Raw genomic sequence first — 22,356 nt, 5'->3', positions numbered from 1 at the left:
TGGGCATGGGGAAACTCTGACCTTCCAGATGCTGCTGAAATTCAGCATTTCTCATAGCTGCCTCTGTGGGAAATTTTGTTCCCCACAGAATTAGTTGGAAATTTTGAGTTATTGAGCCTTATAATAAACTAAGAGTTAAAAAAAAAACATTGAGGAAGCTCTTAAACCAGGCTTGCAAACAACAAATCTTCTCTCTGAAAGGCCCCACCATCATCAGCTGGTCAACCAGGTTATCTATCCACTGCCATAAAAATTAGGAATGTGGATTTTAAAATCAGTGTGAAGAAGAACCAAATGTTGCTACTTTAGAAAAAAATGGATTTGCAAACGGGCAGAGAGCTTTCTGCCACTCCGCACATGAGGTTTTAGTGTCTTAAGGGAAAGAGGGTCTTATTTTTCCATCTCTCTCCTAAGGTTTCTTGAAAGAGGGTTGTGAATTAATCAGTGAAGCCTTAAACCTGTTTAACAACGTGTACGGCGCGATGCACGTGGAGATCTGTGCCTGCCTTCGGCTGCTGGCGCGCCTGAACTACATCATGGGGGATTATTCAGAGGTATGGAGAAACAGGAATCGGAGTCTCCTCAAAGCATCTGTTTATATGCTACGTAATCGTTAAGAGCCTTGGCAAATCAAGACAAACATGTACACCTGGTTTTGCATACCTGGCAGTGGGTTCTAATGATGGATGGGCTTTCCCACTTAGCATTAGTCGGAAGACATTGCCACAACTTGCAGCATCCATAATTCATGCGCTTTGAACAAATGTTTCCTTCTACCTAATGTACTTCTTAAGCTAGGGGTGTCAAACTCAAGGCTTAGATCTAGCCTGCGGGGCCACCCTGGGAATAGCGAAGGACCGGCCCAAGGTGCCTCTGCCAGTGAAAATGGAGCTATGGAGGGCGGCGTGCCGAGCTCCATTTTCGCCAGCAGAGGGTTGTGGGAGCCCATCGTGGCTGAAAACGGAACCTAGTTTGGTGAGGAAACGTCTGCAGGAAAACAACTAAACTCTCATAACAGCAAGGACTCTGCATGGCAAGCTATGTACAAGTCCTGGTCACCTCAACCTTAAAAGGATATTGTGGAATTGGAAAAGTTGCAGAATACCTTGATGAAGGTATCTTTTCTTTTATGTACACTGAGAGCATATGCACCAAGACAAATTCCTTGTGTGTCCAATCACACTTGGCCAATAAAAATTCTATTCTATTCTATTCTATAAAACAGATAAAATGTCCAAGAAACCAAAGCAATGCTTTACCTACAAGAAAATACTACAGCATTGGGGAATGAATGTGGGGCAGAGGAGCTTTGGATTTCTGGAAGTAAAGTGTCCTGTGGAGGTGTCCATTTTCGGCCAAACTCCATTTTCACAGGCAGAGAGTTGCAGGAGGCCATCGTGGCTGAAAACAAAGCTCGGGAGCCTGTTTTTGCTGGCAGAGCGTTCAGGCCACCACAGGAGCCCCCAACACTAGTGACGTCAAGCTGGCCAGGCCCCCCCCCAGGCCCCCCTCCCCCCGAGGTCAAACACAACCCTGATGCGGCCCTCAATGAAATCAAGTTTGACACCCCTCATCTAGAGCTTTATAGCAGCTGAAACCACACTCTGAGCTAAAGCTTCCCCTGCACAAAATGGGAGCGTTCTGATAAGCGCCAGCCACAACAGCTAATTTAGTTTTTCCAATTGCATTTTCCAATTCTTTTTTTAGGCCTTAAGCAATCAACAGAAAGCGGTGCTAATGAGTGAAAGGGTCCTGGGCATTGAGCATCCCAACACAATCCAAGAATATGTAAGTAGCATAACAAAGGAGGGGAGGGATGGTGGGAATAAGGTAGTTGCTTTCTGTCCCTGTCGTAGCAGAGATCTAAAAAAAAATATCAATCCACCACAAGTACAAAGTCCAGAAGCGGTTTCCAAGTAGAAACAAAAGTAATTGCATTTTTTTTCCCTTCGGTCAAAGCAGTCATTGAACTCCATCAATGAAACTTTGCTTTTGGGTTTTACCGATTAGATAGGTTCGTTGTTATTGAAATGGCAAGTTTATATTATTATGTAACAATAGAAAGTTGAGGTTTGATGCTACTATCTTATCCTATTGCACCAAAGGGTGTCGGAAATCAATGCCTTTCCCTTTTGTCCTCCACTTTTCCCTCCCTTATTTTCCTACCATTTTCCTTGGTATTTTTGTATTTTATATTCTAAATTAATTTTAAAAAAAAGATTCGATCAAGAGGACACCCTGCTGGGTCATCCATTGTGTGTCTGAGCATCTCTCCCCTTCCTTTACAGATGCATCTTGCTTTGTACTGCTTTGCGAACAGCCAGTTGTCCACCGCACTCAATCTACTGTACCGCGCACGCTACCTCATGCTGTTGGTATTTGGGGAGGATCATCCAGAGATGGCCCTTTTGGATGTAAGTCGCCTCTTCAGCTTTGCTGATGCTCTGAAAAACATGGATTCTTTTCCCCAGCTTTTGATGCTGATGGGGTTTGTGGTCTTAGGAGGGAAAGTTCCTTTAGAGAAGGGATGGGCCGGATGCACCATGGGGTGCTGAAGGCCTGTGCCAGATGCTTAAATCTGGCCCGCAGAGCCAGCCTAGAAATAGCAAACGACCGGCATGCAGTGCCTCTGGCAGCCAAAATGGGGCATGGGTGGGTGGGGGGGCGTGTGCTGTCTCCTCACATCCCATTTTCAGCCTGTACAGCAGTGGTGGCTTTCTATCAGTTTGTCCCAGTTCGGGCGAACCTGGTAGCGGCGGCAGCAGGAGGAGCTGCCAACCCACCCAGACGTCATCGAAAATGCTTTGCGCAGAAGCGCTGCATGCTTGTGAAGCGAGCACACAGGCGCACTACCAATAGCGAATCGGTAACGCCGGGATTTGAAACCCACTACTGATGGACAGCCTCCTCCAGCACTCTGCCAGCCAAATCGGGGCACGAAGGCATAGTGCTGCAGGAGGCGTCCGTCCTGTCTCCTCCACCAGCACCCCACCCCCCCCCCGGTCAGGCCGCAGAGGAGAACTGCAACATTGATCTGGCCCTTGAAGAAATCCAGTTTAACACCCCTGCCCTAGAGACTAGGCTACATTTGCACCTCAGGCTTCAGTTTTGTTGTAACAGTGGTTTGTTTTTTTTGAATGAGGCTTTATTGCCTGACTCACATCTTACCAAGCCATTAAGTGTGATTTGCAAATCATAGTGGCTAAGGGTACTCACGGCATTAATTCAGATAGGGCTAGTCCAGTGATGGGTTGCTCCCGGTTCAGTCCGATTCTTGCGAACCGGTAGTAAAACCAGGGGCAGACTCCGCTCTCCCACCCGGATGTCGTCATAGACCATCTGCGCATGCACAGAAGCTCGGCACGCACGCTTGCTTTGCTCACTCACGTGCGCGATCCCTTTGCGAACCAGTAGTAAAGCTAAGTAGAACCCACCCTTGGGCTAGTCCTCAACTTACGACCACAATTGCGCCCAGAATTTATGTTCGGTAAGCGAGAAATTCGTTAAGTGGGTTTTGCCCCATTTTACGACCTTTCTTGCCACATTTGTTAAGTGAATCTGGCTTAACCCATGGACTTTGGTTGTCAGAAGGTCACCAAAGGGGATCCCGTGATCCTGGGGACGCTGCACCCATGATAAAAGGTGAGCCAGCTGCCAAACGTCTGAATTTTGATCACGTGACCAAAATGCCACACTGACGGTCGTAAGCGTGTCAAACGGTCATAAATCACTTTTTTCAGTGCCGTTGTAACTTGGAATGGTCACTAAGCGAACTATTGTAAGTCGAGGACTACCTGTAAATCCATAACCAGAGCTGACAGAAACTGTTTGCCTTTTAATAAAATTTGTGAGTTAGAAATTTGTGAGTTAGAAAAGATCTGACCAGCTTCCGGATTTTCTCTTTCTTTCTTTTTTCCTTTTCTTTTTTAGCAGTAGATTGGTCATCCGTAGGTTTTCCTCTTCTCACTTAAAACAAAATCCCTTTTGAAAAGCTAGACGTTTAAAACAAAGGGATTAAAAACCCTGAGATTTACTACGCCAGGCCCTTCTGCAGATTCTCAGATGCAAAGGATGTGTTTGCACCCTGTGGGTAGGAAATTATGCGCCCCTTAGCTCACTAGGGTATCGCTGGAGGGTTTTGCGGGGTAAATAAAGCCCCCAGCTTAGCCATCTCTTCAGACCGTGCTCTCGCTCATAGCTTTCTGCTTTGCCTGACCTGTTTTGGAAAATAAAAATTGTAACTCCCTTGTAGCTGCTTATGCTCCCCCTGGGGCGAGTGTTGCCATCCTGATTCAGTTCAGTGATTCATGTCACTCTTTGTCTTAATCAGATCTAACAATCAGGACTGCTTGCAGTCCCCAAGCCCCTTTTTTTAAAAGACACCAAAACTCTAAATGTTGTTACCATCTTGTAGTTTTGATGCAGTGGAAGGAGGGAGACCATTAACTAAATAACTGGAGAGAAATCAGAGTTGAAAGGGACCTTAGAGGTCTTCTAGTCCAACCCCCTGCTTAGGCAGGAAACTCTACACCACTTCGCACAAATGGTGGTCCAATCTCTTCTTAAAAACTTCCAGTGTTGGAGCATTCACAACTTCTGGAGGCAAGTTGTTCCACTGATTAATTGTTCTAACTGTCAGGAAATTTAGAACTAAGGAAACTTAGTTCTAAGTTGCTTCTCTCCTTGATTAGTTTCCCTCCATTGCTTCTTGTCCTGCCCTCAAGTGCTTTGGAGAATAGATTGAGCTCTCTTCTTTGTGGCAGCCCCTTAGGTAAAAGGTAAAGGTTCCCCTCGTACATATGTGCTAGTCGTTCCCAACTCTAGGGGGTGGTGCTCAGCTTCGTTTGAAAGCCAAAGAGCCAGCGCTGTCCGAAGATGCCTCCGTGGTCCTGTGGCCGGCATTTTATTTATTTATTTATTTATTTATTAAATTTTTATATCGCCCTTCTCCCAAAGGACTCAGGGCGGTGTACAGCCAAAATAAAACACAATATATATTCAATTAAAACCAAAATTTAAAATAGAGCATATTACAAAAAGGCCGATATTTAAAAATTTAAATTTAAAATTTAAAAATTTAAAACCCCAAAACAATAAAAACCCCAGTTTAAAATATTAAAAACTATTATGCCAGTCCAGCATGACTAATCACCAAAGGCACACGGAACGCTGTTCCCTTCCCACCAAAGGTGGCCCCTATTTTTCTACTTGCATTTTTTACATGCTTTCAAACTGCTAGGGTGGCAGAAGCTGGGACAAGTAACGAGAGCTCGCCCCGTTACACGGCTCTAGGGATTCGAACCGCTGAACTGCCAACCTTTCGATCGACAAGCTCAGCGTCTTAGCCACAGAGCTACCGCGTCACCTTGATAGCCCCTTAGACACTGCTATTATGTCTCCTCTAGTCCTTCGTTAGACTAGACATACCCAATTCCAGCAACCGGTCTTCATATGTTTTATGCGCCACTCCAGTCCCGTAATGATCTCTGTTGCTCTTCTTTGCACTCTTGATTTTAATTTAAGCGTTGAAATGTACATGAAATTACATGAAAGGTGGGGTTTTTTTCTTACTTCTGTACTCATTATTTTTAGAGTGCAGCCAGTAGCCATCTCAAAGTTTGCGCACACCTCCTTGTGGGGGGTAAACAAATGGAATAAAGTCACATGGTCTGCCAAAGCTTCAATCCAGGTCAATCAATACCATGGATGTGTGCAGATTTCAAACTGTGCCTAAATATATGAACCACTTATGGCTTAGCTGCTAAGACAGTAGCTGGATTCCCATATCACTCAGGGCTCACACCGTACAGGTAGTCCTCAACATATAACACTTAGTGACCATTCACAGTAACACCGGCACTGAAAAAAGTTGTCTTATAACCACTTTCCACAGTTAGAATAGAATAGAATTTTTTATTGGCCAAGTGTGATTGGACACACAAGGAATTTGTTTTGGTGCATACGCTCTCAGTGTACATAAAAGAAAAGATACCTTCATCAAGGTACAACACTTACAACACTTAATGATAGTCATAGGGTACAAATTTAATACGTATAAATGTTACAACCTTTGCAGCTTCCCCATGCTCCCATGATCCAAATTCAGATGCTTTGCAACTGGTTCATACTTATGACCCTTGCAGTATCATGGGCAGGAGTGAAATGCTCCCGGTTCAGACCGGATCGGCTGATCCGGTAGCGATGGTGGCGGTTGGTTCAGAGAACTGGTAGCAAAAATCCTTCCCCCCCCACACCCACCCAATTGACCACTTGCCCGCTTGCCGCTTCTTTCCTGCCCATGAACTCGGTATGCCTAGTTTAATGAAAAGAAGGACTAGGGGAGACATGATAGCAGTGTTCCAATATCTCAGGGGTTGCCACAAAGAAGAGGGAGTCGGGCTGTTCTCCAAAGCACCTGAGGGCAGGACAAGAAGCAATGGGTGGAAACTGATCAAGGAGAGAAGCAACCTAGAACTAAGGAGAAATTTCCTGACAGTTAGAACAATTAATCAGTGGAACAACTTGCCTGCAGAAGTTGTAAATGCTCCAACACTGGAAATTTTTAAGAAAATGTTGGATAACCATCTGTCTGAGATGGTGTAGGTTTTCATGCCTGGGCAGGGGGTTGGACTAGAAGGCCTCCAAGGTCCCTTCCAACTCTGTAGTTATTATTATTATTATAAAAATTGCTTTTAAAAGGTAAAAAAAATGGTTCTGACATCACAGCTGAACTGCCTGATTGTCAGAGCGTTGTTTTTTTTTTAAATTTTTTTTTTTTTAAATTCAAAAAGTTTTACAAAATTTTTTTTTCCCCTTTCCCCCCCTCCTCCCCCCTCCCTTCGCAACCCCTCCCCGACTTCCCGGAACGAGCACAAGGTATAGTTAAAAATAAAACAAACATATCGTATATACTCGAGTATAAGCCGAGTTTTTCAGCACGTTTTTTGTGCTGAAAAACGTCCCCTCGGCTTATACTCGAGTATATACGGCTTATACTCGAGTTTTTTTTTTCTTTTTTTCACATTATACCGGATGGCGCAAACTTGGCGGGCTTTTGCATTAGCGCGGGGAAGCCCTGCCGGTGCAGTGAGAGGGCGGGGCGGGGGAGCCGCCAGCCTTCTCAGCTGAGGGAGGGAGGGTTTCCCCGACCGGTAGCTGCCTCATTTCCCACCCTCGGCTTATACTCGAGTCCCCAGTTTACCCCAGTTTTTTGGGGTAAAATTGGGGACCTCGGCTTATACTCGGATCGGCTTATATTCGAGTATATACGGTATGCTAAAAAATTTTCATCCCAACTTAATTGTACCCCTACAATCATCAATTCCTAACTTCCCCCAAAAGCAATCAAAAATAATACATCATAATCATTCAAAAACAGTCTGATAACTCTTAGTCTGATATCTACGTTGAATATAGTCAATCCATTTTTTCCATTCCTTTAAGTATCTTTCTTGCGTATTGTCTTTCAAAAACCACAAGAACAAGGAGATCAGAAAATTGGTATAGAGCAGAACGAGGGAAATTTGGTAAAGCAAATTAGAAATCAGTCTCAGGAGCATATAAAGAGATTGTATAATGTGTTACTTGAAATAGATTCTGAAAGGGACTTGGTAAAGGACTGTATGATAAAGTGGGCACAAAATTTTCAGGAGCCAATATTATTGGAAACGTGGGGAAAAATTTGGGTTAGAAATGTTAAATTCATGAGCACAGAATCTGAGGAAAATTTTTATAAAATGTTTTATAGATGGCATCTAGATCCTAAAAAATTATCGTGTATGTATCCAGAAATGCAAGCAAAATGTTGGAGATGTAATTGTGATGACGCTACATATTTTCACATTTGGTGGACTTGTAAGGACATAAAGGCCTTTTGGATAAAAATTTGGTGGATTTTACAAAATGTTCTGAAAAAGAAGATAAAGTTCCTGCCGCAATTTTTCTTGTTGGGAATTATTACGGATTGTACAGTAATTGAGACTAAATTGATTTTAAATCTAATTAACTGCAGCAAGATTACTAATAGGACAATATTGGAAGAAAAAAGAAGTACCAACAATAGAAGAATGGATATTGAAAGTTGCCAATTTGGCTGAGATGGCAAAGATATCAGCCTTTTTTTTTAACTTTTAAAAGCATTTTTTAAAACCTATTTGGCTGAATAGGTTGTAAAAAAAATGCTTTTAAAAGTAAAAAAAAAAAGATTGCGTGCCACAGCTGATCACATACACACACACACACACACACCGCACACTGTTCTACTCACCCCGTGCCTCCTTTTGGTATGCGCTGCGTGCGTGCGCACCTCGCATTTGGTGCATGGTGCGCACAGATTTCACCACTGATCCTGGGGTCATTTAATCACATTTTGCAACCTTCTCACAAGCAAAATCAATGGGGAAGCCAGATTCCCTTAACAACCGGGTTACCAACTTATCCACTGTAGTGATTCACTTACTGTGACAACGGCAGCAAGAAATGTCGTAAAATGGGACAAAATTCACGTAACAAATTCTCATTTAAACAATATAAATTTTGGGCTCCCTTGTGGTCGTAAGTCGAGGACCACGTGTACACTGAACCAAAAGACAGCTGTTAAGTGAATTTTGCAAGCTTTTTACAATCTTTCTTGTCACACTTGTTAAGTGAATCACTGCAGTTCTTAGGTTAATAACTCGTTTGTTAGGTGAATGTGGCTTTGACTTTGGTTGTCGGAAGGTAGCAAAAAGTGATCACATGACCCTGCAACCGTCATAAGTACATGCCAGTTGCCCAAGCGTCTGACTTTTGGTCATATGATATGGGGATGCTGCAACAGTCCTAAGTCACTGAAAAACAGTCGTAAGCAGTGGTGGGATTCAGCCAGTTCGCACCTATTCGGGAGAACCGGTTATTAACTTTCTAAGCAGTTCAGAGAGCCGGTTGTTGGAAGAAATCTTATTTTGTTTTTTTCCATTTTACAGGGCTAATCCTGTAAGGAAGGCAGGAAGGAAACATTCTGGTGTTTTCTAGCCTAATCTTTATTGCCCTGCTTACAGAAACTGCCTCTCTGGTTAGCCCTTATTACATTGTAATAGCTAAGGCGTTACAATATGAGTGACATTGAGTTGGCCACGCCCACATGGTCACATGACCATCGAGCCACACCTACCCAGCTGGTCATTAGGGCAGAGAACCGGTTGTTAAATTATTTGAATCCCACCACTGGTTGTAAGTCACTTTTTTCAGTGCCGTTGTAACTTCGAATGGTCACTAAACAAACTCTTGTAAATCAAGGTCTGCCTGTATTTTGCGAATGAAGCAGCTAAATCTTTAAACCAACTTGGTTTAACCCTGATGTATAAGCAGAACTTAAAAATTGGAAAATGTTGGGCCAGCGATAATAGCGTTGGATTGCAAGTGCTCTGTTCAATCTTTGATCTTGAATCCAAAGCTGGATTTTTATTTGTATATAAGTAGTCCTCGACTTACTACCATTTGTTTAGTGTCCATTTGAAGTCGCGGGAGCACTGGAAAATAATTTGTGACCAATCCTCACAATTGTTGTAGCATGTGATCAGACTTTGGGCGCTTGGCAACTGGCATGTACTTACGACGGTTGCACTGTCTTGGCATCACGTGATCGCCTTTTGTGACCTTCCCCGCCGGCTTCCAACAAGCAAAGTCAATGGGGGAAGCCAGATTCACTTAATGACCGTGCGATTCATTTAACTGCAGCGATTCACTTTTTTTTTTTTTTTTTGCATTTATATCAGGGCGGCTTACACTATGTCAAGCAATAGTCTTCATCCATTTGTATATTATATACAAAGTCAACTTATTGCCCCCAACAATCTGGGTCCTCATTTTACCTACCTTATAAAGGATGGAAGGCTGAGTCAACCTTGGACCTGGTGGGACTTGAACCTGCAATAATTGCAAGCAGCTGCTGTTAATAACAGGCTGCATTAGCCTGTTGAGCCACCAGAGGCCCTTAATAACCACGATCAAAAAAAGCATCACAAAATTGGGCGCCGCTCGCGTGAGAACTACCTTGTTTAGCGACGGAATGTATGGTCCCAAATATAGTCAGAAGTCAAGGACTAACCTGTATGTTGAGATGGATGTCTTTGATGGTCCTTTTACCCTTCTGTGATCTGTATATAGAAGAGTTTGCCCTGTTCGCTCTAACTGGCACATGATCTCCATCCCTAGAACAATATTGGCCTGGTCCTTCACGGAGTTATGGAATATGACCTCTCACTGCGATTCCTGGAGAACGCGCTTGTGATCAACTCCAAGTTCCACGGGGCCAAGTCCCTAAAAGTTGCACTGAGGTGAGATTCTTCCTCTTCCCAATAGTGTCAACAGGTGGCAACTGAAAGCCCATTGTCTGTAGCTGGGGTCTCCAACCTTGGCCACTTTAAGACTTGTGGACTTCAACTCCCAGAATTCCTCAGCCAGCTTTGCTGGCTGAGGGATTGTGGGAGTTGAAGTCCACAAGTCTTAAAGTGGCCAAGGTTGGAGACCCCCAATTTGTAGAAACTTCCATGGATCTATTCAGGGTATGCCAGCAACTTGTAGAGGTAAGTGAAACTGAAAGTATTCAAGAATTACTGTTCAAACATAACACACACAGGAGAGAGAGAGAGAGACAGACAGACAGACAGACAGACAGACAGACAGACAAATGGTCATTTGGACAAAATGTTGCAGCATAGGATGTTCCTGTTACAGATTTCCAATTTCCAATCTCATTCCATTTGGTATTTTCCCTTCTTTCTAAATCACCTAATGCATTTTCCTAAATACCAAAGGGGAAACCAAAGTCTTCCCTTTATAGATACCGATAGAAAACACTGCAGAAGGCAAGAATTACGTATTTTTATATATTTTTAGATATTTTTACAAATAAAACGGCGAACAGATCCCAACGCACCTTCCTCCTCCTATTTTACAACAGTCCTGTAAGGTGGGCTGGGCTGAGAGAGAGGAGGACTGGCCCAAAGTCACCCAGCTGGCTTTCATGCATAAGATGGGATCCCATCTCCTGGTGATTGGCCCAAAGCCACCTTTCATACCTAAGGAGGGACTAGAACTCACCATCTCTTAATGATTGGCTCAAAGTCACCCAGCCACCTTTCATGGTTAAGGCAGGACTAGAACTCACAGTCTGTTAGTGAATGGCTCAAAGTCACCCAGTTAGCTTGCAATGGGCTTGAACTCACGGTCTCTTGCTTTCTAGCCTGGTGCGTTAGCCTCTAGGCCAAGCTGGCTGTTAAGTAGGCTACCTCTAAGAGATGCTAAGTATCCACTCTTCCACCCCAGGCAGTTTTGCACTTCTCATTGTCTCACACACACTTTGCTTTCGGCGATGCATAGAAACTTTTTCCCACCTTCCGTTCTTCTTATCTGTTTTCCAGCCATCACTTGGTAGCCCGTGTCTATGAGAGTAAAGCTGAATTTCGGTCAGCTCTGCAGCACGAGAAAGAAGGCTACACAATTTATAAAAACCAGGTTGGATTTTGTTTTTTGGGGGTATTTTTTTTTCCTTGCTTGGCTTAAATAGATCGAGTGTCTTCCGTCCTTTCAAAGCTAATCTGCGGGTTACTAAGTAATTTTAAATTTCAAAATACTAAGTAATTTTGAAAGTGGTTGTTCTAACCAGGCATCCGCAAAGAGGCGAGATCCAGTCATAGAATATTCACAATCGGAGGTGGGTGTGTGGAATGGTTGTGAAACAGGGAGATAATGAACGAGTACATTGGATGTCAGGTAGCAAAGATCCAATGCAAATTGTGTAATTAACACTTGTTAAGGAGGGTGGGGGCTCAAGTGGGCGGGCTGCTAAGGAGGAAGTTAGCAAGCCCGTATTCGAGACCCGTGTGCTGCTGTGGGGCAGGGTTGAGCTCTCATCCTTCGCTCCAGCTCCTTCCGGGGGACATGAAAGGAGTCTCCCAACTGGGCGTCCCCAGGGCAAGAATGATGTCACCAGCTAATCCAGAGGTGGGATTCAAAAATTTTAGCAACCAGTTCTATAGGACCCAGATTGTTGGGGGCAATGTGCTAACTCTGTAAACCACTTAGAGAGGGCTGTAAAGGATGGTGAAGCGGTATATAAGTCTAAGGGCTATTGTTATTGCTCATGCCACTGCATTCTGCACCAGCTGCAGCTTCTGGATACTTTTTGAGGGTAGCCCCATGTGGAGCGCATTGCAGTTGGTTTCCTCTTAACTCCTCTTTGATGCACTTGTGTCTTTTCTGTCTAGCTTGGTGAGCATCATGAGAAGACCAAAGAAAGCTCGGAGTACTTGAAATATTTGACTCAACAAGCTGTGGCCCTCCAACGCACAATGAACGAGATCTACAAAAACGGATCCAATGCCAACATTATGCCCTTGAAAGTGAGTTGCTGAAAGTTGTCCCCTATCACAGGGGTCCCCATCCCTGGTCCATGGACCGGCACTGGGTCAGCGGCATGCCAGAAACCGATCCGCGCAAACAAGCTAAATCCCATCGAAGGGATGCAGGCAGTACACGAAACCACGCCCCCTCTGGTCCACGGAGAAACCTCTCTTCGTGGAATCGGTCCCTGGTGCCCAAAAGGTTTGGGGGCGCTGCCCTATCCGGGATGTCGAAGATGAACCAACCCAATCTCTACCCTTCCTCTCCCATTTTCAGAGCGGAGTGGCCAGCCTAGTTTTGGAAAGTAACCTGTGCAATGTACTTAAATAAGCTTGTCCAGTTTATTTTCTGCCGCTGTTATAGAAGGCTTTGGGGTATTTTTTTAAGCTGCAAGAGTCTGTGTTGGCTGCAGCCCCTTCTTGACTAGTCTCGCCCACATCTCATGGTGCTTCAAGATGTTGCCTGATCACATCTGGTCTCTAGAGTCCCACAATATTGCAAAATCAAATTTGAGGACAGTTATTTTTCAGTAAGGAGTGGTGCAGTGGCCTAGAGGTGGAGCTCTCGCCTCACAATCAGGAGGCTGTGAATTCAATCCTAGGTAGAGGCAGATATTTCTCTCTCTGGGCACACTGAGAACTGCTGAACGAAACTCCACATTGGCAACAGGAAGGGCATCCGGCCATTAAAACACTCTGCAAGCTCCTTTCAATTATCCAGACTCCACCCCGCAAGGGATTATGGGGTCATTTGATGATGATGATGATGGTGATGGTGATGACGATGAATGTTATTTTTCAGTAGCATCACTTTCCCTTGGGTGGGGGGAAAATTAAATAAAAATTAAGCACGAAGCATTTCTTAGACATATTATTTCACATTTATTTTGCCTTTTTAACTATTGGCAATTTTTTAAAAAAAATGGGCTTCAAAAATGGACATCTTTTGGGGAGAAGAAGAGGTCAGTTGAAAGACATTGAAGATAGATTAGCTAGTTTGTTGGCTCAGTGGGGATTTGAACACAGCTCCCTTCCCCAAAACAAAATGTAATTCATGCTTTTGTCCCAAAGGTGCTTTCCAAAGGGCCAGTGGGATTTTTGGGGGGTGTTTTTTCTTCTAAAACATTTCACTTTTCATCCAAGAAGCTTCTTCAGTTCTGAGTTAGACCTGAAGAAGCCTCTTAGATGAGAAGTCAAACGTGAATTTGGGTTGTCATCTTTTCTTAATGTGGCACTGAGCCCGGCTTGTTCACTTTCTAGTTCACAGCTCCCAGCATGGCCAGCGTCTTAGAGCAGCTGAATATTATCAATGGAATCCTCTTCATTCCACTAAGGTAAGGAATCCTGACACTCACTGCCTAATGTTGCTTCACTTCAGGCCGGTACAGGTACAGTTCTCTTGAGGAGGCTTCCATAATGTTTGCAAGTTGTATGTAAAAGCAGGGATGGGATTCAGTCGGTTCGGACCGGTTCAGGCGAACTGGATGTTAATTTTACATCTGGTTCGCCGAACTGGTAGTTGCAAGGACTGGCTGACCCCTCCCTTCCCAGAGGTCTCCGTGCGGCCCGTTTGGATGCCAGGTAAGTGCAGGGCCTGCGCGGAGGCTCTGAGAGGGCAAAAAACGAGCCTACCAGAAGTCCGGAAATGGGCCTGTTCTCGGCCTCCGGAGCCCGGGGGAGGCTGTTTTTGTTCTCCCAGAGGCTCAAGAAAAACCTCTGAAAATGTGCCCCCCCCCTCGCTACGGTGCAGGAAGCCGGCTAGGCCATACTCCCATGGCCACCCAGCAACTGGGCCGAGAACAAGTTGCTAAAATTTTTCCATCCCACCATGTGTAAAGGGGTGGAAGTCGGGCAGAGAAAAATCATTTATTTCTGTAGATCTTCAGGGCCTGGCACGTTTTTACTTCCTTGAATTTTGTCTTAAAATTTTCCCCCTGCTTCTCTTCCAAACACCCCTTGTCCTCTTATCTGCTTTCAGCCTCTGTTCCTAACTTGTAAACCGGATGCTGTTGAGTTTATCTGTTAAAATAAAAGCATATCTTGGGGCATTTTTTTTTAACTACACAAAACTCATTCGCACAAAATTCTGGTGCTAGATATTGAGTGGCCACCATAAATAACATTTTTATGAGTTTTGACATACGTGATCAGTAAAATGAGAAAAAGATCTCACTTCCACTCTATTTATTTATTGGTTCCTATTTTGCCCAGGTTTTATTAACTTTTAATGCTCGTTTTTTTCCTGCTTTGACATTTTAATATTTTATATTGCTATTTTTATGATGTGAACTGCCCAGAGTAGTTTAACTTTGGCATATAAATTTAATAAGTAAATCTATCTATTTATCTCTATCGTCTATCTATCTACTATCTATCATCTATCTCAGGAGTGCCAAAACTCATGATCCATGGGCCAGATGCGTTACGCGCTGGCCAGGCCCACACCCAATTTAGCGAAAGAGAAAAAAAAGTCACGATACGTCACATGACAATGCAAGTTTGACACCCCTGATGTTATCTAAAAGAACCAATCAGATTTATCCATCTACCCAAACTGCTGTGGCCCATCATTCAATTTCTTTCAGCCTGGTGGTGTTTTATTTTTTATTTATTTATTTATATTGTGTGTTTGTTTATTTTTAAATTTTATTAGCCACCCATCTTACACGGATGATAGCCATTTGTCTGAAATGGTGTAGGGTTTCCTGCTTGGGCAGGGGGTTGGACTAGAAGACCTCCAAGGTCCCTTCCAACTCTGATATTATTATTATTATTATTATTATTATTATTATTATTATTACTACTACTACTACTACTACTACTACTACTACTACTACTCTGTTAGACACATGTTCCCAGGTTCAGCTTACAGTCGTTCACACACTCACAGCCCTGGAAAATGGCCACACACTAATCACTTCCAACCGAACACTGAGGCACAAATAATTCTTTTGAGTACAGGGAGGCCCAGTGAATTTAAAATTAGGGCCGTGGTAGCTCAGGCTGGTAAGAAGCCTGTTATTAGAACACAGCATCCTGCAATTACTGCAGGTTCAAGCCCGGCCCAAGGTTGACTCAGCTTTCCATCCTTTATAAGGTAGGTAAAATGAGGACCCAGATTGTTGGGGGGGCAATAAGTTGACTTTGTAAATATACAAATAGAATGAGACTATTGCCTTACACACTGTAAGCCGCCCTGAGTCTTCGGAGAAGGGCAGGATATAAATGTAAATAAATAAAAAATAATAATAATAGCAAAACTTTATTGCTTATCATGTATATAACTTGCTCTTTCTCACATGTACATGCATACACTCCTCCACATTTACTCACGTCCTCTACTAGGTAGGCAGGCTCTAGCCAGAGAGAAGGAAGCTGCCATGCCTGGATCCGAAGAAGACTCAAAGAGTGGGTGGGCTTTCAGGACCCCTTTTATCCTTTCAGGACCTTGCTTTGTTCATTCACAAGAATGACAGCTACTCTTGCCCCGTTGACTTACAAGTCTGTTAGCTATTTATGGGCCTTGGGGAGGGTTTTCTCATGTGCTCAGGCCCAGCTTGTTTAATCTGGTTCAAATTACATTTTTTCCCCTTCATTTTCTGATGTGGTTCCTTCTTAACTACCATATTTTTCGGAGTATAAGACGCACCTTTTTACCCTCAAAAAGAGGGTGAAAATCTGGGTGCATCTTATAATATGAATATAGCCCCACCCAATCTCTGAAACGGATGTTTCAGAGGCTGAAAAAAGCCTCTGAAATGGAGGTTTGAGAGGCTGAAAAAAAGCCTCTGAAATGGAGGTTTGAGAGGCTGAAAAAAGCCTCTAAAACAGAGATTTCAGAGACTGGGAGAAAAAAAGCAAGGCACAGAGCTCACAAGTGATCCACCCCCAATCACTTTTTTCTTATTTTCCTCCCCAAAAACTAAGGTGCGTCTTATAGTCCGAAAAATAGAGTGCTTTCCCTAAGGGATCTTTTCCTGGCTTTTGCCCGTCCTGCTCATGTGCTTGCTTCATCTTTAGGTACTTCGCTTAGGCCTAGTCTTACAGCGCCCAAGTTGACCCTGGTGGCCTTCCGCATTTTTTTTTTATTTGAATTTATATCCTGCTCTTCTCTGAAGACTCAGGGCGGCTTACAATATGTTAAGCAATAGTCTTCATCCATTTGTATATTATATACAAAGTCAACTTAATTGCCCCCAACAATCTGGATCCTCAGGCTGATAGTCTTCCCGGCCAAAAATGTCCCCTCAGATTCTTGCTTTTAATGAAAGGAAGACAGCCTTGGGTGTACCGAATCCAAAACCATCCCTCTTCCTTCTGCTTATTGCCTCTGGATGGGAGCTTCCCACCGAAGGGATAATTCTTTATTCTGCTGCTTCTCTTTCCACAGCCAAAAAGATTTAGAGAGCCTTAAGGCCGAGGTACAGAGACGGCAGCAGCTGCAAGAATCCTTCCGGAGCAGTGATCAGCCAGAGACCGAAGAGAAACCCCCCCAAGAGGAAGACCGAAGCCAGCCCATCCGTCCGAACACCCCTTAGAGCTTTAAAAGAGCTTTTTAGTTTCAGTGGGTCCTCACCACAGAATTTGCCCCAGATGGTTCAAGCCTCACCCTGGGACAATTTTGGCAATGTTGTTTGTTTCTGGGGAGGGATATATTTTTTTTCCTCGTTTTGTTTTGTTTTGTGTTTGATTTGCACTGGTACAATGAATTATACAACGCAAAAGAACAAAATTTTGAGAAGTGAGGTCTACCTGTCGATAAACTACCACCCGCAGGCATCTCAGGTGGCCTGGAACAGCAAAAGCTCTGTGCCCAAAACGGCCCGACTAGACGTAGACCAAGGATGCCGCATCGAGGTGGCGAGAGAGGAAGAAGAAGGGCAGGAGATCTCCGTTGCGTGTATGTGTGTGAGTGAGTGAGTGTATCATCCATCCATTTCTACTGTGTACATAAGAGATTTAATTCCAAGTGAGGGATAATATAATATTTCTCAGGTCATTTTTACGTTGACTTTAAAAAACAAAAAGACATTTAACTTTGCAGAAAAAAAATTTTTTGGCCATCACCCCACCGACTATTGATTTTAGAGTGTATTTTTTTTTTCTTCCCCTTCTTTCTTCCTGCCTTTAAGCCTCAGCCCCTTAAGCACTGTTTAGGTGTCTGCAACATTATAAATATTATATATTAAATATGAATTCAGCCATATTTTTATCTGAATATCAATTTTTTAATAAAAAAAAAGCCCAAATGGATTTGGTACGGAAGAGACAAACTTTCGTGGCACATAAAGTTTCCCCCCCCACTCCCACCTCACCTGTTCACATTTAGGAAGAAAAGCCACCGTGTTCCATTCAGGTGCCATGTTTAGCTTTATTTTAAGGAGGGCAAACAAAAAACAGGGAGCATTTTATTATTTTGGTTTGCAACTTTGTCACGTCCCAGGAAAAAAAGAAAAAGAGTGCCTAAATAAATTCCTTCGGGTATACACAAGATGGAATAAGAGAAAAAACGTCCCAAAGAAAGTACAGGAACCGGAATGTTAAAACCCACTTTCAATATTGGTTGACCCAAGGTGTCCATTTCCCTTCCTTCCTCCCTCCCTCCCCTCCCCTCCAAGCATTGCAAGTGAATGGTTAAAGCTGGGGCCCAGAGTGATGGGAATGAGAGTGCCACTGACTGCCAGGGCTTGGGAAAGGCTGCTCATCTTGTACCACCCTTGAAATCTGTCAATTTCCCCATCACCGCATTGTCCCGCCGCCACCTGCCTCTTGGCTAATCCTCAGTGCCTGTGTGTGCTCCCCCTGCCCCCCCCCGCCCCCATTCCAGAGGAGGGGGGGGGACAGTTTGCACCAAAGGAAACCCACTTGCCCAGAGCATCCTTGGAACAGAGGGTGGGAATGGGGAGTGGGTGGGAGATGAATCAGTGGACACATGCAATACCATCCGTGGAGGAAAAACAACAACAATTGCCCCAGCACTAGAATCAAATCAATCAATGTCTCTTTTTATTTCTAAGGTTTATCTGTGAATGTATTAAAAACCAAGAATCATGAATCTAATGCTGTATCTGCTTTCATTTCTCTTCTCTCTCTGCGAAGCCACATATTTTCACCAGGACCGGCATGTGTTTTGAGAGGGGGCCAGGCTATCGCTCTTCTCGTAGCTTTGCCTTGGGGCCAATCCTGCTTTCCAAAAAAGCGCCCACCAGTGGTGAAGATGGAGACCTCTCCCCACTGTGGGTCCTTTTGGGGTTTTTTTCCGGAGCGGGGTATCAAACTCACGCCGTCACGTTGTCGTCATGTGCTGTATCGTGACTTCCCCCCCACTTCACTAAAATTGATGGGTGTTGCAAGCATGCGACGCATCTGGCCCATGGACCACGAGTTTGACACCCCTGTTCTAGGGCCCTGTGAAGCCCCATGTGGCTCTTTCATCCCTTTGCTGCGGCTCCCTGTTGCTGGTCGGCTCCACCATTGATAGGGCTTTCGGTTAGGGCAGGTAGAGGAAAAAGGACACCGCGCTAGGAGGAGACTCTATGATGGGGGAACCGGACTTCTGGTCGGCAGAGGAAAAAGAACACTGCGCTAGGAGGAGACTGTGATGGGGGAACCAGACTGCTGGTCAGCTCCAGAATTGAACGGGGGCTTCCAATTAGGACCTTTGAGTGTTTAAGGTTGCCAACCCCTGTTCTAGGGGAACAGAAGAAATGGGGCACTTCTGCCAGGGTCCATCTTTGCCTACACTACAAATGCTTTGTTGTGGACAGGTAAAATGATGCTGTTCAGAGTTATCAAACTCCACATTTACCTTGTTGACATATTAGGCCGCAAAAGGTGTCTCACCTGCCCCAAAGTTCAATAAGAAAATCGTTTAGACCAGGGGTCTCCAACCTTGGTCACTTTAAGACTTATGGACTTCAACTGCCAGAGTTCTGGGAGTTGAAGTCCACAAGTCTTAAAGTAGCCAAGGTTGGAGACCCCTGGTTTAGACGATGCCATAATCCAGCACTTCTGAACCATGGCTACTTGAGGATGTGTAGGACGTCAACGCCCACAATTCGGTCGGAATGAGGCGCACACATCTTCAAGTGACCGCAGTTGAGGATACTGGCAGAGTTAAATTTCTAGTGACCTTCGCAATAAAGCTAGTCCTCAACTTATGAACATACTTGACCCCAAAATTTGTTGCTAAGTGAGACTGTTAAGTGAATTTTGCCCCATTTTACAACCATGCCACAGTTGTTAAGTGAAACACTGCAGTTAAGTAACACAGGTAAGTGAATTTGGCTTCATTGACTTAACTTGTCAGATGTTTGCCTAGATGCTGCAGCTGTCATAAATGTTAGTTGCCAAGCAACTCAATTTTGATCAGATGACTAATGGTGGTGTGAAAAATGGTCATAAATCACTTGTTTCAGTACCACTGTGATTTTTGAACAGTCACTAAAAGAACTTGTAAATCAAAGACTTCCTGTAATCCTCAGTTGTCCATTCTGTTTAAAGCAGAATCCACTCAATGTGGCAGTGAATTAAGATTTTTCAGGGCTTTCTGAAATGAACTGAAAAGTAGTAGAGAGATGGTCAAACTTCTGTTTTGCACTCTCCTAATGCACCTCATTTTCCAATGTTATTTACTGGTGGGAGGGAATTTGGCTTTCCAGCCTACAGTAGCGGCCAAAATTGTGCAAACCTTTTGGGAAAAGTGTATTTTTGTAAAACTAGCTAATAACACCACTTTTGGGGGGAGTAGTACCATAAAATTATATATCAATGGAAAGATAATTTAATCAAGAATGTACTGCAATAACTTTTATGAAGGATTTGCTATTGGAATAGCAGTTACAATATAAAGAAGAAAAATGAAACGCGTAGAAAAAACGAGATACACAAAAATTATCATCATAAAAAAAACGAGATACACAAAAATTATACTTAGTTGGGTAACCTTTAGCATGAATTATGGCCTTACAATGTCTTCCCATGGAATGAACCAAGTCTTTTAGTTCTGCAGCTGTTATAACGTGAAACCAAGATCGAATAATTGCTTCTTTTAACTGGATTTTATTGCTGGGTGGCTTCTGATTAACAAATTTCTTCAGTCGGCTCCATAGATTTTCAATTGGGTTAAGATCTGGGCTATTCCGTGGCCATTCCAGCAGTGGAATATGATTATCTTGAAACCCTCCCCAAAAATGGTGTTATTAGCCATCAAACCTCAAAAATACACTTTTCCCAAAAGGTTTCCACGATTTTGTCCACTCCTGTATGTACCATCCTATATTCTGTGGAAGATCCGGAAACAGTCTGCTCAAAAGTGACTCCAAACTACAAGATTGGTGGCAAATACATTTGAGGATCATAAAATAGTCTGAGATGGCCAATTTGCTCATTTCACCTGAAGAATTTTCAGGAGCATTTGATTGAAGGGGGAAAGTGCACTTTTCTTCAGGAACATTTGGATCCATCTTTAATATTGGGGTGCTGGTGGAGGCCTTTCTAGCAATATTTTCCATATTGGCTGGTTTTACTTTCCACACGATTGCAACCTGGCTAACAACATGGCATTTGTTGGCGATGCAGTAGTTAGAATGCAGTAGCATTGCAGACTGACTGTCAACTGCCAGCAGTTCGATCCTGACAGGCCTCAAGGTGGACTCGGCCTTCCATCCTTCTTAAGATCGGGTAAAAGGATCACCCAGATTGTTGGGGGCAAGATGCTGACTAAACCACTTAAAGAGGGCTTGTAAAGCACTATGAAGCGGTATATAAGTCTAAGTGTTATTGCAGCTTTTTTCTTCCAGAACAGAGGAATAAATAAAGTATTTGATTCCATTTGCAAGTTCCATTAAGTGCCAATCATGAGTTTGGAGTTTACAACCAGGGATGAAATGCTCTCGGTTCAGACCGGATCGCACGATCCGGTAGCGATGGGAACAGGTAGTTCGGAGAACCGGTAGCAAAAATCCCTGCCCCCCCCCACTGCCACGCCTCGCTGTTCCTCTTCTCTGTCCTTGAAGCTCTCGGTGGTGATATAGCTGCAAATGGTCTTAAATGACTGCCGCAGCACTTCAAAGGGCCGCACTACAGCTGATCAGCGCTGTAGGCAGCTAGTAGACCAGTGCCTCTATTTTTAAAGAAGGTAGACCGGTGCCTGCCGAAAAAAAGGCACTTGGTAGACTGGGGCCTCTCAGTTAAACGCAATTGGTAGACTGAAGCCTCTATTTTTAAAGAAGATAGACCGGTGCCTCTCAGTAAAACGCAATTGGTAGACCAGGGCCTCTATTTTTAAAGAAGTTAGACCGGTGCCTCCCAAGTTTTGTATACTTTATTATTTTTATTATTTATTATTATTGAGCATGCCCATTCAGTCACCTGACCACCAAGCCACACCCACCAATTAAGCCACGCCCACAGAACCAGTAGGGAAAATTTTTAGATTTCACCCCTGGTTTACATCCTCCCCCCCACAAATTTAGGATTTCAAATGATGGAGGAGTCAAATCTAATAGGATTTGCCTTCACTAGGACTGCAGCTGTCATGCCATATTTTATTTCTTTGATTAGAGTCAACCTTTTCCAATACGCAGTTACAGCTAGAAGCATCTACTTCAGTTCACTGGATCTGAATATCAGAACTTTTGTATAGAGGCCGTTAAATAACACAAAAAAGCTCCTCTCGAAGAATATAGGCGTTTAAATGGCTTTGTTGCACTAGTGTGGGTAGCCCTCGACATATGATCATAATGGAGGTCTGCCCATTATGTCATAACAGTTGTAAAACAGGTCAGTGACATGACTGATCTAATTTTACCTTTTTTGTTCAGAAAACCAATGCTTTGTTATGGGCGCACCGAAGCCAGAAATAGCCTTTATAAAATGCAGAGGTGTGACCTTAGACTACTGCAAATGGCTGAATTGTGGCCACGTTGCCGAGCGCCCAAATTTCAGTCATTGACTGTAAAGTGGGTCCAAC

The 22,356-nt window shown here is 43.8% G+C and overlaps 1 protein-coding gene across 1 annotated transcript in view; it reads left to right on the top strand.

The window, feature by feature from the left end:
- CLUH (clustered mitochondria homolog) overlaps window positions 1-18,438 on the top strand; it is a 120,151-nt gene extending 101,713 nt beyond the window's left edge. The window contains exons 19-26 of the mRNA XM_058164267.1: window positions 415-554; window positions 1,708-1,788; window positions 2,289-2,414; window positions 10,195-10,316; window positions 11,403-11,496; window positions 12,249-12,383; window positions 13,644-13,717; window positions 16,774-18,438. Of these exons, the coding sequence (XP_058020250.1) occupies window positions 415-554; window positions 1,708-1,788; window positions 2,289-2,414; window positions 10,195-10,316; window positions 11,403-11,496; window positions 12,249-12,383; window positions 13,644-13,717; window positions 16,774-16,921 (920 nt within the window). The 3' untranslated portion in view covers window positions 16,922-18,438. The remainder of the gene's footprint in view (window positions 1-414; window positions 555-1,707; window positions 1,789-2,288; window positions 2,415-10,194; window positions 10,317-11,402; window positions 11,497-12,248; window positions 12,384-13,643; window positions 13,718-16,773) is intronic.
- Window positions 18,439-22,356: the final 3,918 nt, after the last annotated feature.

The sequence above is a fragment of the Ahaetulla prasina genome, chromosome 1 (genome assembly GCF_028640845.1).
Source record: "Ahaetulla prasina isolate Xishuangbanna chromosome 1, ASM2864084v1, whole genome shotgun sequence".
Taxonomy (NCBI): domain Eukaryota; kingdom Metazoa; phylum Chordata; class Lepidosauria; order Squamata; family Colubridae; genus Ahaetulla; species Ahaetulla prasina.
This window is presented reverse-complemented; position numbering and strand designations above follow the sequence as displayed.